General features: G+C 46.8%; 1 protein-coding gene across 1 annotated transcript in view; it reads right to left on the bottom strand.

Annotated features, from left to right (window-relative positions):
• The window catches only part of LOC108802526 (E3 ubiquitin/ISG15 ligase TRIM25-like), a 2,280-nt gene extending 1,726 nt beyond the window's left edge, over nt 1-554 (bottom strand). Inside the window, exon 1 of the mRNA XM_018574387.1 lies at nt 5-554. Within this exon, the coding sequence (XP_018429889.1) occupies nt 5-533 (529 nt within the window). The 5' untranslated portion in view covers nt 534-554. The remainder of the gene's footprint in view (nt 1-4) is intronic.
• Between the last annotated feature and the right edge of the window lie 14,001 nt (nt 555-14,555).

Consider the following 14,555-nt stretch of genomic DNA (forward strand, 5'->3'; position numbering starts at 1 on the left):
TCATCCAACATCTCCACCTGGTGTCCTCGGTGTTCTCCGGCCAGACTGCAGGACACACAGATACAGATATCATCCTCAGTGCAGTAATACTCCAGGATCTTCTTATGGACGGAGCACTTCCTGCTCTCCATGGACAAGGTGGGGTCACATAAGATGTGTTCTGGAGACTTTTTGTGGACTCTCAGGTGTTTATCACACAGAGAAACCTCACAGAGCAGACAGGATCTCACAGCAGGTACAGGAGAGTCCACACAGTGAGTACAGAGGACCCCGGACTCCTCCTGATCTGGCTGAGCAGACAGGAAATTCTCCACTATGTTACGCAGTGTTATGTTCCTCGGCAGTGCAGGCCGCTCCTGAAACTTCTCTCTGCATTCAGGACAGGAATAACCTCCAGACCCCTCCTGTGTATCCAGCACACGATCAATACACACCCGGCAGAAGTTGTGTCCACATTTCAGCATAACAGGAGCTGTATAATTTTCCAGACAGACGGAACATTCCAGGTCAGCTCTCAGATGAGCAGACGCCATCGCTGACAGCAGAAGAGGGAAGTGAAAGTCTCTGACATGGGGCAAGGCTGAGTTGTGACTTGTACTGTGTTCATAAGATTATTTATACAGAGAGAAGCAGATAAAAGAATCTTAGAACAATGGGTCAGTCTGAGAAAAATAAAGGTTATTTTGGGAAAAGTATACCCTAGATATTGAAATGTGTTTACTTCCTATCACACAGACGGCCCACTCACAACATCTCGCTAACCGGAGCGGGGACCTCAATTGGTGGAGGAGGAGGGGAGAGAGCTTACTTGGGCTGATAAAACACTCCTGTGAAACAATTGTCAAAGCGTGTAATGCAATCCTAGACTTAATCATTTCTGTTTCAATATGTTTTTTAAAGGAGAACTATGAGGGGAGGGGGGAGGGGCTTTTCACTCACCTCATAGTTCTAGCCGACCTGTGATAATGAGACTGTGACAGGTCGGCTCATTAGATCGGGAGGTGAGCGAACACATACCGGCATTTACTCACCTCTCGATCCTGTCGCGGCTCTCTGCCGTGACAGGGGAGGGGCTGGATTCCCCCCTCCCCGCTCCGATCCGCCAGCGCTGACTGGTGGAACGGACGGGGGAGGGGGCGGGTACAGCTGGCTCTGCCTCTAGATAGGCGGAGCCAGCTGTCAGTCACGCAGCTGGGCGGATCCAGGCACAATTGTCGGGATCCGCCTCAGCTGCGGCGTCTCAGTATACCGCGAGCTACAGCTTGCGGTATACTGAGCCTAAGGTGACGGGAGGACGCTAGTTTGTGTCCTTCCGTTACCATAAGGAGAACTATGGGGGAAAACCTTAACCCCATACTTCTCCTTTAATACAAGTTACAAAGTTACAATGCAAAAAACATTAGGTCGTATATTAGGCATATAATAAGAACATACACATCCTGGAGTCACAATAATATATAAAGTAAACTCATTTTTCCCGAAGTGGAGACCTGGGGTCCAAACCGTGGGAAGGGGCAGAGACCCAATAGGGTAGTAGATAATGCGGTAACATAACTCTGGTCCAGGAATGCAGTCTGTGGATTCGAAAGACATCGAGCAAGTCGGATACGACCAAAGTGAATCATGCGTAAGAGTGAAAAATATTTAAGGTTAGATAGAAAATAAAGAAGGGTACAGAGATTAGATAGAGGAAGAAAACATAGAAAAGGTGTGAAACCTTCGATTACGAGTTAGACCATCCATAATATAAGGACCACCATATGATCACATGTTAGATAGAGGGTGCAACGGCCAACATTTCCAAGCCGCACAGAAATTGTGATACCTGTTGTTTCTTAAGGCAAACATTTGTTCGTATGAGCAGTGAAGATTCACCCTGCGAACTACTTCCGTGTAGCGGCTATCACAACGTGCATTATAACCGTTTTTGACGTGGGGAGTAACTGTTGGGAGGGTATATGAAGCAGCGCGAGCGCTACATTTGGACAGATCTCTTATTGTGCTAGATCTGATATAAGTTTAAAAATGTGGTTCCAATAGGAGCGGATCGATGTACAGTACCAAAAGGGGCAAAGGGGCGAAGCCCCTGGAAAGAATTTAGAGAGATTGTATGGGGTTTGGTACCATCTGTGTAAAAATTTTTGTTGCATCTCCCAATGGTTTGCACATTTTGATACAACATACATCAACCTAAGAGCCGTTTGCCATTGCTCTTTTGTGTAGGAGAAATCCAATTCCTTTTCCCATTTAGTCATAGAAGTCGTTTTTGAAAAGAGTGTTTTTGCATCAATTAAATTATAAAAATGGGTTATACCTTTCTTCACCCAGTATTGATTGTATAGGAGGTTATACACTGAGTGGCCGGATTATTATGACCACCTGACGTTTGTAGGCAGATTAGCAATAATTTGGCGCTGAAGTTGCTAGAGGACCAGACCATTATAAATAGGGAAGCGGGTTGGTTACCACGACAGTAGAAGTGATTTGTTTCGGAAGATACGGGGAAACAACGCGATGTAACAGCCTTTGAACGCGGGATGATTGTTGGCGCTCGGAGCCATGGAGCGAGTATCAGCGAAACAGCAGAATTCGTTAAATGTTAAAGAGCGGCTCATTGTTAAAGTGTTTAAAGACCGGACCGTCAGCCGAAAATCTGGGTCTGAACGTGCGAATCGTGGCCGTCAGCGACTAGTCAATGTTAGGGCAGAATGGGGGAGGGGCAAGACTGGTACAAGACAACAGAAGGGCAACAGTGCCGTGTCAGATTCCTCGCATCAGCTTTCAACATCTGGTGGAGTCACGAGGCGGCCCAACGAAGTACTGATGGGGTGGTCATAATAATCTGGCCACTCAGTGTATCCATGTGAAATGATCGAGGAATTGGGTGTGAGGTAAGGAGGTTTTTAATTTGTAGATAATGAAAAGATTCATGAGAAGACAGACTATAAATATTTTGTAATGCAGAAAAAGTATGTAGGTTGTCCCGGGCGTAAAGGTCAGTTAATTTAGCAATGCCATTTGGCGCGTTTTCCTATGGGCAGTCCGCGATTACGCGCATGCGCGTAAGTGTTCTCCGAACAGTACGGAGAACGGGACTTGGCGCATGCGCAGGAGGTGAGGCTTGCTGACACTAGCCCTCTTTCCTGAACAGAAAGGGATTGATAACCGCTCATCTAAAATTATCAACGAGATGGAACATCTATGAGTGAGAATACAAGAGCCTCCCAAAAACCAACTCCTTCCTACCATCCCCGTCCTTCTCCCTCAGAAGAGGAGGTGTGGTGGGCTCTTTGTAGGTTCTTTGGGTGTTTAGAAGCTCCTGGAAAGAACTGTAAATGTATTTTTGAATCTTTGTAATCACTTAGGAAACTCTTTCTTTGAAGGTCGGAAAATGCTGAAGTTATCTGTGATGGACTCCCTGATACCCCAACTGGGTATTGCCACGGGCGGGCGCTACTCCAAGCGGCCACGTGACGTATTGTAGTGGTAAGAGGGTTGAACAATCACTATTTGTCTTCACTAGACTGGGAAATAATGATAAAAGGTCCCACTTACACACTCCCACTCCGTCTAATCTATAGATTGCTGCCACCAAACCAAACCTGGTTAAACACTCAATTTGTGAGAATGTGAAATAAGAAAAAATACCCGTATTTACGGATATGAGAAGGTGAAGTTTATTACTTTTTTTTAGTTCTTTATGTCCTCAGAGTAATATTTTGGTGTATTTACTTTAATGTTTAGGGTCATTGTCCTGCTGCATCACCCAACTTCTACTAACCTTCAGCTGGTGGACGGCCACCATGACATTATCCTGTAGGATATTTTGGTAAAATTGTCAATGCATTTTCCCTCCACTATGGCAAGTGGTCCAGACCCTGAGGCAGCGAAGCAAGCCCAAATCACGATGTTCTCTCCACCATACTTCACAGTTGGGATGATGTTTTGATGTTGGTAAGCTGTGCCCTTTTTGCGCCATACATAGTGCTCAGTATTCTTCCCGAACATTTCAACTTTTGTTTCATCAGTCCACAAAACTTTTTTGCAGAAGCATTGCGGTTTGCCAAGGTGCTCTTTGGCAAACTTCAAGCACGCAGCAATTATTTTTTTGGAGAGCAGCGACTTTGGAGAGCAGCGACACAATGCCTGTTCAAAGATGTACGTATGCTAGACTCATGGACAGGAATGCTTGCCAGCTCCGGTGATGTCTTCAAGCCTGTAGCTGTTACTCCTGGGTTCTTCTTTACCTCATTGAGGATTCTGCGTTGTGTCTTGGGAGTCATCTTGGCTCGGCGCCCACTTCTAGGAAGAGGAACCATAGTACTAAACTGTCTCCATTTAAAGACAATTTGTCTAACTTCCGACTGGTGGATGTCTAAACACTTTGAGATCACTTTGTATCCCTTTCCAGATTGTATGTCTTCAGAGAGATCTTTTTTGCGATACATGTTTCACAGCAGTTGATGCTCTTATAAACAGCAATCTGAAAATGTATGAGTGTCTTTTATCAATCAAAGTAGCTCTGAACCTCCAAACTCTTTTCATTACTTGGACTCCGGGTGTGCAAGCTACTGACACCCCTTTTCCTCTCTCTGATCACAACCTTATCAGTTACACGTTCTCCCTGTCATCAGACCCCTATCCCCGCCAAGCAACAAAAGGTAACCTGTAGAAACCTTCTCCACTTCAGCCCTTCACGTCTCTGTTCTGCTACTGACCACCTCTACCACAAAGTCTCTTCTCTAACCTGTCCTAACCCGGCCATTTCTGTCTACAACAGCTTACTTTCAGCCTCCCTGGACACTTTTGCCCCCTTCACTACATATACAATTAGGCCCCAACCGCTTACTACCCTGACAACACCAGATGTCTCCAAAGACAGATCCGTGCTGTTAAGCGACTATGGTGCAAAACTAAATCGCAGCTTGGCTTCACCTTTTCTTTGCAAAGTTTTTATCAAGTTTTTATATTAAAACATGTGATTTACACATAAATTGCCTAAATAACAACATACAGTATACAGAATGATACATTTACAACATGAGCTACTAGAGTTGCTGGACAATTTCCACCAACTCAGCATAACATGCGTTAGGGAAGGTAGAATAGTAAAAGGGAATGAAGGAGAAAGCAGCGAGAGAGAGGTGGGGTGGGTAAATGGTAAGAACTAGAGTTTGGTGGTAGTTAGATCCTCCGGACAAGGTAGGGCATTTTGTAATGTTAAGGTGCCCATACACTGCACGATTCTCGTACGAGAATGGCGGGAAATCCCGCGATCGTACGAGAATCGTGCAGTGTGAATGAAGGCGTGCGACCGCTTCTACTGTACGGTCGCACGTCTTTTGTCTAAGGAGCATGCTCGGAAGACAAATGCCGAAAGGGTCGGTGTGCGCACGCGCACACTGCCCGTTCAGCATTGCAGTCAACGCAAGTACGATCTGCCTGTCCAAGATGGGCAGATCGTACGTTTTTTAGGTCTTGCGATGGTTGTAAAGTGTATGGGCACCTTCAGATAGAAAAAAAAACTGTGCTAGGAATTAGGGATGCACCGATACCGGTATTTTGATACAGGGTACCGATGATTTTTTTTCGGTACTCGCCGATACCAATTTTCCGAGTAACGGAAGTCCCATTCAGGAAGCCAGGTGGCGTGTAATGACTCGCCACCTGGCTTCCTGATTAGCCGGGAAGCCGGGCAGCGTGTAAAGAGTCGACACCCGGCTTCCCGATTAACAAGAAAGTCCCCTCTTACCTTAGTATGTGCAGCCTGTCACCCCCGGGGCCTCTCCAGCGAGAACGCGGCCTTCGTTCGGTACCCAGCCGGAGCCAATCAGGAAGCCGGGCGCCGTGTAATGACGCGACGCCCTGCTTTCTGATTGGCCGGGAGGCCTGCTCCATGCTCTCTTGTCATGAGATGACGAGGGAGCATGAAGCCAGCTTCCCGGCCAATCAGAATGCAGGGCGTCGCATCATTAGACAGCGCCCAGCTTCCTGATTGGATGGCTCCGGCTGGGTACCGGACGAAGGCCGCGTTCTCGCTGGAGAGGCCCACCGACAGGCAGCACATACTAAGGTAAGGTAACCTTACCTCACGAGGCCAGCTTCCTGATTGGCCACCTTCCCGACTAATCAGGAAGCCAGGCAGTGCGTCATTACACGCTGCCCGGCTTCCTGATTGGCCGGGAAGTCGGCTCCATGCTCTCTCATCACATGTGATGAGAGAGCATGGAGCTGCTTCCCGGTCAATCGCAAAACCGGGCAGCGTGTAATGACGCGCTGCCAGGCTTCCTGATACCGGAAGTACTCGTGCTAGGCATCGGAGTATTTGGGCGAGTACAAGTACTTGCCCAAATACTCGGAATCGGCACCGATATCGATACTAGTATCGGTGCATCCCTACTAGGAATCAAATAACACTCTAAGAGCAGCTGTGCTTAGTAGGTGACTACACCCAAAATAGGAAAAAAGAAAATAGCACTGCGCTTCAAACTCAAAAAATATTCCTAAAATGTGAGAAAAATAGTATGAAATGTGAAATTTTCACAAAGTGATAAACAATTTTGTGTCATACACAACACCTGTGTTGCACAATGCCTGTGCTGATGATAGTAAGAAAAAGCTCTAGGTCTAATGGTCTAGACCAGGGGTCAGCTCCGGAGCCGCATGTGGCTCTTTCATCCCTCTGCGGCTCCCTGTCCAGGGGTGGATCTATCACCAGGGCCTCAGGGCCTGAGGCTGTGGGGGGGCCCAGTGAGGTCAGGTCTGGGCACCCCCCCTGGTGGAATATGCGGCAGTGCAGGGTCTACGTTGTGCTCTGCAGGGTCACTCTCAGGTGGGCTCTGCAGGGTCACTCTCAGGTGGGCTCTGTGGGCGTTACTAAGCCCACATATACCTATATACAGTACATGCTATACATAACATAAAGCTAAAAAACTATATATGCCGTGTTATCTTCATTTTAGATGTCAAAAGGGTTTTGTGGCTCCCGGTGTTTTTTTTCTGTGGGAGATGGGTCCAAATGGCTCTTTGAGTGTTTGAGGTTGCTGACCCCCTAGACACTATAAACCATAATAAACATAGAAAAAAAAATTTGCTAAATACATCTTATAAAATGTGTACATATAGAAAATCTTGTGTTAAATCTCACAAGTGATGTACAACTCCCACTTCATCTACATAACCACGTGTGAAGTCCATTACTTCTGGATACAATAAAGTCCTTAAAATATGTGAGAATATATCTTCCAACTTTTATAATCAACACCAACGTCCGTGAATGCATCAACAATGAGTGAATCAGCGCTCTCCAGTCTCCACCGTGCTGAAAGATAAAATCTGGCCGCACTCACCGACTCCTATTGCTCACCAGATTTTAGATGAACAATTAGCGCTTTGTTGATATATATAGAACCAAATCCTCTCCTTTGTTTTTAATCCGACAATAAATTGTGGTAGATTCCTCCCAACTCTGGCTTATCTTTCCAAAACTGTATAAAACTATTCCTCCATCTTCCACCTTCTCTTGTGCTCAGAGAGAGAAATAAAGGCTTCCCATAGTGTAGTATGTCAGAATACATTTATTTAAAACGATTAAAATGCACTTACAGTTAAAATAAGGTAATTGCACATGGATTGTGTCCACTGGAGCTCCTGTCTCTATGATTGCAATGCTCGCATAGGTCCGGCAGGGCATTTAAATGGCCGTTGGGCTGTCAGGATGAATGTCTGGGTGAGCATAGGCTATCCAAGGATGCCAAATTTTTATACATTTCTTCCGGGTGTCCAAAAGAACGCTGGACAGCTTTTCATTGATAAAAAAAATGAGTCTATTTTATGTTTAACCCCCCCCCCCACCCCTCCCTCCTAAAATGTGCTGTTAAAAAGAGCAAACCAGGGGTCCCTGACTACATTGGTATGAAAAAAGGGATCTCAGCAGGCGGAACGTTTGAGCCCGTAGTCTGTTCACCATTGGGCACGTCCAGCAAATGTGCAACGCATCACCTTTCACAGCACAACCTCTAAAGCAATATGCCGACTGTTGGGGATGAGAATGTGCCAGTCTGCCGGGGTCCAGGTACCACCGCATCATTGATTTGTAGGCTGTTTCCAGGGAAGTGGTTGATGGTACATGATGCCTCCGAGATCCAAATCTTTTGCCAATCCGTATCAGGCATAGACTTTCGCAGGTCTCTTTCCCAGGCCAGCACATAACTGTGATGTAGTTTGTTGGTAACGGCATTGAGCTTGGAGTATAGTATAGATACCAGTTTGGGTTGTAACGGTGTGTGATAACAAAAATGCTCCAATAGTGATAATTGGGAGGAGGGCACTCTGTCGGTTAGGCCAGACGAGATCCAATGTCTGAGCTGCAGATAGCGAAAATACTCCGATGGATGTGCGTGTAGGTTTTTCGTTATGGATTCCCAGCTACGTAGCCGGCCCCCACTTAAATAGATTATGCAATTAGATGATGTTGTGCGACTTCCACCAAGTGAACGCCTCAGGAGACTCCATCCCTGGAGGGAACAGCGGGTTGCCCAAGATGGGTAGTAAAGGTAAGTGGGAAGAGATCAATTTGCTATAGTATTTAGTACTATCCCATACGGAGAGGGTGTGTCTCATCACTGGACTAAGAGTCCTGGGCCATGAGCTCCGTGGAAGCCATGGGAGTGCTGCGACCGAGATTGGAGCACAGAACGTAGTCTCCATCTCCACCCATAGCGGCACCTGTGTAGATAAGTAAAGATTAGGTATGGGAGCTATCTGAGCTGCTTGGAAATACCTTTGAAAGTTTGGAAGACCCAATCCACCCTCTTTCTGATGGGCACATCTGGCTTCTCCTTTTATAAAAACCCGCCCTCCTAAACTATAATTCGTGTCTCCACTCAGAAACCAAACAGACCTATTTTCTTACTATTATTAACACTCTCTAATCCAGTCCCCGTCAAAGTTTTGCTATCTTTTTACTTCATCCTCCACAAACGAACTCACCACAGCACAAGGGATTGACAATCATTTAAAAAAACAAGAATGATGCCATTCGTAATCAGATCTCCGCTGTCCAGACATCTCCCTCGCCTAGCATACCGGAGACTTCCACTTTCAATATTTTACACTTGACTCTGCTGACACAACGGAGGTTGCTAAACTTTTTTCTGACTCCCATGGTTCCCTCAAAACTTCTATGATCCCCGTCTTGCTCTATCTTATACTCTCCATCCCACATCTTCAATCTCTCCCTCTCTACTGGTATCTTCCCCTCTAAAGCACGGACCAGCCAGCCCAATACTTAAAAACACCCTCACTGGACCCCACCAGTTGGAACAACCTAAGACCCATCTCCTTGTTCCCATTCACCTCCAATCTCCTTGAACACTTTGTCTACAACTGTCTGACACACCACCTCACTGATTACAACCTTCTTGACCCCCTAAAGTCCGGCTTTTGCCCACAAACACTCCACTGAAACTGCCCTCCGAAAACTCACTAACGACCTACTAACTGCTAAAAACAACGGCCACTACTCCGTACTCTGACCACCCACTACTCCTTACTCCGACCACCCGCTACTCCGTACTCTGACCACCCGCTACTCCTTACTCTTGCTATTAGACCTTTCTGCTGCCTTTGATACAGTCAACCATCCACTCCATCTCAAAAAACTCCACTCCCTTGGCCTCCAAGACTCTGCTCCTTCCAGGTTTTCCTCCTATTTATCTCAGTGGACCTTCACTGTCACTTACAACTCTACCTCCTCCTCTCCCTCTTTCAGTAGGGATCCCCCAGGGCCTTGTCCTTGGACCCCTTCTATTCTCTATCTCCACATCCTCCCTTGATCAGCTGATAATCTCTCATGCCTTCCAATACCATCTCTGTACCGATCACACTCAAATCTATCTTTCTACTCCACAGCTCACTCCCTCATTCTCCTCATGTATCACTTATTTATTAACTAACATATCAGTGTGGATGTCACATCACTTCCTATGGGGGTTTTTCACCATAATTCTCCTAAGGGTCACGGGAGGACACAAACTAGTGTCATCCCGTGACCCAAAGCTCAGTATATAGGGAGCTACAGCTTGCGGTATACTAAGACCGCCGCAGCCGGGACGGATCCCGACATTACTGTGATTGACAGCTGGCTCTGCCTATGCAGAGTGGCAATCACGGCTCTCTGCAGGGAAAGGATCGAGAAGTGAGCGAGCGACGTTATGTGTTCCCTCACTTCACGATCTATTGAGCCGACCTGTGACAGTCTAATTGTCACGCGTCGGCTCGAACTATGAGGATGAGTGAAAATTACTCACCTTATAGTTCTCTTGTAACTCAATTCTTCAAAAAAATTAGCTCATCATATTTCCCTCCACACATGCTGGGAAGCTAGGTGTAATCCTGAACTCTGACCTCTTCTTCAGACCCCATATCCAATCACTGACCAAATCTTGCCATCTAAATCTCCGTAACATTTCCACATTTCTCACAATTTTCTGTAATTGAAGCTTATGTGAAGGGGGGGGGAGTTGTATATTTGTGGGTGAAAACATTGACAAATAGCTGTTAATAAGTATCTGTGAAATACCTTTTTCTTATAGAACTAGATTGAAGAATCTGATTGGTTCCAAAGCAGAGAACTTTACGGAAGAATTTTGATTGACAAGCGCGAGTGTCACCATTGTCCCGGACGGTGGTACCACGTCGCCCACTTGTGGCCATGGTGGGTACAGCAGCTTTTTGTGACGTCACTTCTTTGAGACGGCTTGTCGTGTACAAAACGGAAAGCCGACGTGGGCAGAGAAACACATTGTTTCAGATAAAGGGAACCTGTCATAAGAGAGGCATAGAGGCTGACATTACTGACCTCTCCTTCTGAAAACGCCTGGCTGACTTCATTTTTTTTCCTGCCTGTCATGCTGATGCGTTGGCTTCAATGCTTTCCAGAAAGATCTACTGATGAAGAATCTTCTCTTCTCTCTGACAGTCACTTGCGGCATTCTTGTCCTGAGGGTGCGATTTAGGAATTGTGAAGACGGATATAGCCAGGTGTTACCATTTTCCCGAAGGAGGCCAGGAATTGCAGCCCGTATATTGCTCCTATGACCAGTGGACTTACAACTGAGGTCTCTGTGACATATGTCAGCACAGGTGGAGGTCACAGAGGCTGGAATTGTTCCACCTACATGTGCCTAGCTTGCGTATGATTGAAGCTGCACCCCTGTTAATGCATTGTGTGTACTCAATAGGTAATATTAAATGTATCTTCAAATACAGCCCGTGTATCTGGATTTGACTCGGTATCAGCCCCTTGTATAGTAGCGGAGCGGATGAGGAAGGAGCAGCACTAGCACCATTTAGGAATGTCACATGATGAGAAGCTGACAAGTATCCTGCTTATAGGGGAAGAGAGCAGAAGGAAGAGCTCCTCAGTCTGCTGCTGCTCCTTCACTGTCAAATCACCCTCTAGTGGTGGGACAAAACACCCACAAAATTACCCCACTTTGGGAAGCAGACACCCCGATAAAATTTGATAAAATGCGTGGCAGGTGTCTTAAAGATGTAATTTTCTTTTACACAAAGTTGTCAGTAAGATATTTCCTATACATAGCAAAGGAATAGTTAGAGTTACACCCCAAAACACATTCTGCTACTCCTCCCGAGTATGGGGATACCTCACGTGTGAGACTTTTTCGCAGCCTAGCCGCTAGGGGCCAAAAATCCAAGGAGCACCATGAGGCTTTCAAGGGGCATAAATTACAAATCTGGCTACCCATCACATTTTTGGAGGCCTTGGAAATAAGAAACACCCACAAAATGACCCCATTTTGGAAAGCAGTCACCCCAAAGTATTTAATAAAAGGCATGACAAGCCTTTTGAAGATTTAATTTTTTTGCCACAAGTTTTGAAAAATGAAGAAAGAAAATTAAAATGTATTTTTTGTTTACACAAAGTTGTCAGTTAATAAGATATTACTAACACATAGCATGGACATACTCAGAATTACACCCCAAAACACATTCTGCTACTGCTCCCGAGTATGGGGATACCACACATGTGAGACCTTTTCACAGCCTGGCCACAGAGAGAGGAGTGTAAATACCATGGAGCACCATGAGGCCTTCAAAGTGCTTCATGGTGTTTAGCATGGACCACTTTGGGGGAAAGGTATGACCTCATTCCCCCAAGCCAAGCAGACGTTCTGGTACTTGGCTAACCCCAGGAATTATACACAATGCTATGTTCAGTGGTCAGGAAGTACAGGAAGCTAGGTAAGAAGGTAAATAAAACAGTACCTGTGGTTCCAGGAGTTGCCGCTGTCTTCAGAGGATGACTGGGACTGGTGTTATGGCCGGAAACATTGTCAGTTGGACATGCAGATGGGTCACTACAGGCAGCAGAAATGTGGTCGACAAACAGCCCTAGGTCAGTTTAGCTGGCAGGCAGAGACGTGATCAGTATGCAGGCCAAGGCCAGTTCAGGCGGCAGGCAGAGATGTAGTCAGTATGCAGGCCAAGGTCAGTTCAGGCAGCAGGCAGAGATGTGGTCAGTATGCAGGCTAAGGTCAGTTCAGGCAGCAGACAAAGACGCAGTTAGTATTGAGGCCAAGGTCAGTTCAGGTGGCAGGCAGAGACGTGGTCAGTATGCAGACAAAGGTCAGTTCAGGCGGCAGGGAAAGACGTTGATAGTGCGTGGGCAAAGGGCCGGTCCAGGCGGCAGGCAGAGACATGATCAGTAAGCAGGCTGAGGTCAGTTCAGGCTGCAGGCAGAGACATGGTCAGTATGCAGACCAAGGTCAGTTCAGGCGGCAGACAGAGACGCGGTTAGTATGCAGGCCAAGGTCAGTTCAGGCGGCAGGGAAAGACGTTGATAGTGCGTGGGCAAAGGGTCAATCCAGATGGCAGGCAGAGACGGGGTCAGTATGCAGGCTGAGGTCAGTTCAGGCGGCAGGCAGAGACATGATCAGTATGCAGGCCAAGATCAGTTCAGGAGGGCAAACAAAGAAACATTTAGTATGCAGGCCAAGGTCAGTTCAGGCGGCAGGCAGAGACACGGTTGACATACATGCAAGGATGAGTTTAGGAAGCATGCAGAGACGTTAGTATTAGTATTAGTCAGGGCAGCAGCCAGAAATGTGGAAGTCGGTACACAGAAGAGGTATGGTAGGGAGGGAAGCAATCTTTAATACAGAGGCCAGGTTCTGAGGGAGAGTATGGACAATGGTAACGTGTGTCACGCCTTATTCCTTTTTTGCTACACACGCGGCATTTTTTGGGGTGTCCGGTCTTCTTGGGTGGAAGGAATCTTATCGGGGAAGTGTCTCTCGTGCAGCCTGCTGACCACATCAGACTGAAGACTTTCAGAAGCAGGTCCTTCCAGGTAAATCAGGGCTGTTATCATGTCTTCGTGCTATTGGAGGGAAGAGCTCTTCCTGCAGACTTGTAAATCACATATGAATTGTACATCAGTGCCGGTGAACGGATCTTCTGGTCGCCAAGTACAGCTGCATCACCTGGTCATTGAAATCTACACCACCCATATACAGATTGTATTTGTGGAGACTCAGAGGTTTTTGGGACAGGCCAGATCTTCCTTGGATTTCCACGGAGGTGCCGGGGTGGATAGAAGAAAGCATATACACTGTATGGCCAGATTATTATGACCATTATGATTATTATGACCAGTATGATCAGTACTTGGTTGGGCCGCCTGGTGACTCCACGAGATGGTGAAAGGTGATGCGAGGAATCTGACACGGCACTGTTACCCTTCTGTTGTCTTGTACCAGTCTTGCCCCTCCCCCGTTCTGCCCTAACATTGACTAGTCGCTGACGGCCACAATTCGCACGCTCAACCACTGTACCACAGACTGGGGTTTGTTGGAGGAACAGGTGTTTGAAGAGGGACACGCTGCTGTAAAAATTGTCCACATAGAGGTGATATCTCTCGTGGAATAGGGGTGACAGGAGGTCCCACACGATTCTTCCACTGCTTCCCATGTATGATGGGCATCCTGGGGGCTTCAAATGACTATCCTTCTCTTCATACTCTCCCTGCTGCCCCAAGGCCAGGTTCCTCAATGCGCCCCCCTACCCGACCCCCCCCCCCCATGGATAATGGCAGACCTGCAGGCTGCATACAAGTGATCTGAGCGGCTTCCCCTATGTACATTTAGCTCTGCTTGCGCCAAATATATAAATATAGAAAACAACTACCCGCCCGGAACTGCATGCCCCGGGCATCGGGAGATAGGAGTTCCACACCACCTGCTGCCCCTCTACTCCCTGCTGCCCAGAGGCCGGGCCTTGGTTGGCCTTGTGGGACATCTGGCCCTGTGTAGACCAGTATGAATGAAGCTCCTTTTTTTTGGTGAGTCCCATATTCAGCGTCAGGCCCAGAAAGGTTTTATATTCAGAAACACTTGGAGGCCTCCACTGAAATGGCCGGGCATAGGGGGGATGGGGATTGCTTACAATGAACTGTTGATGCTTTGATTGGTTTACAATTAAATTGAAAAGGTCGTCAGTAAAAAAAAAAGAAAAAAATTGGTTTGCGGTAA

This window comes from Nanorana parkeri, unplaced genomic scaffold (assembly GCF_000935625.1).
Source record: "Nanorana parkeri isolate BGI_ZX_2015 unplaced genomic scaffold, ASM93562v1 scaffold2917, whole genome shotgun sequence".
In the NCBI taxonomy this organism is placed as follows: Eukaryota; Metazoa; Chordata; class Amphibia; order Anura; family Dicroglossidae; genus Nanorana; species Nanorana parkeri.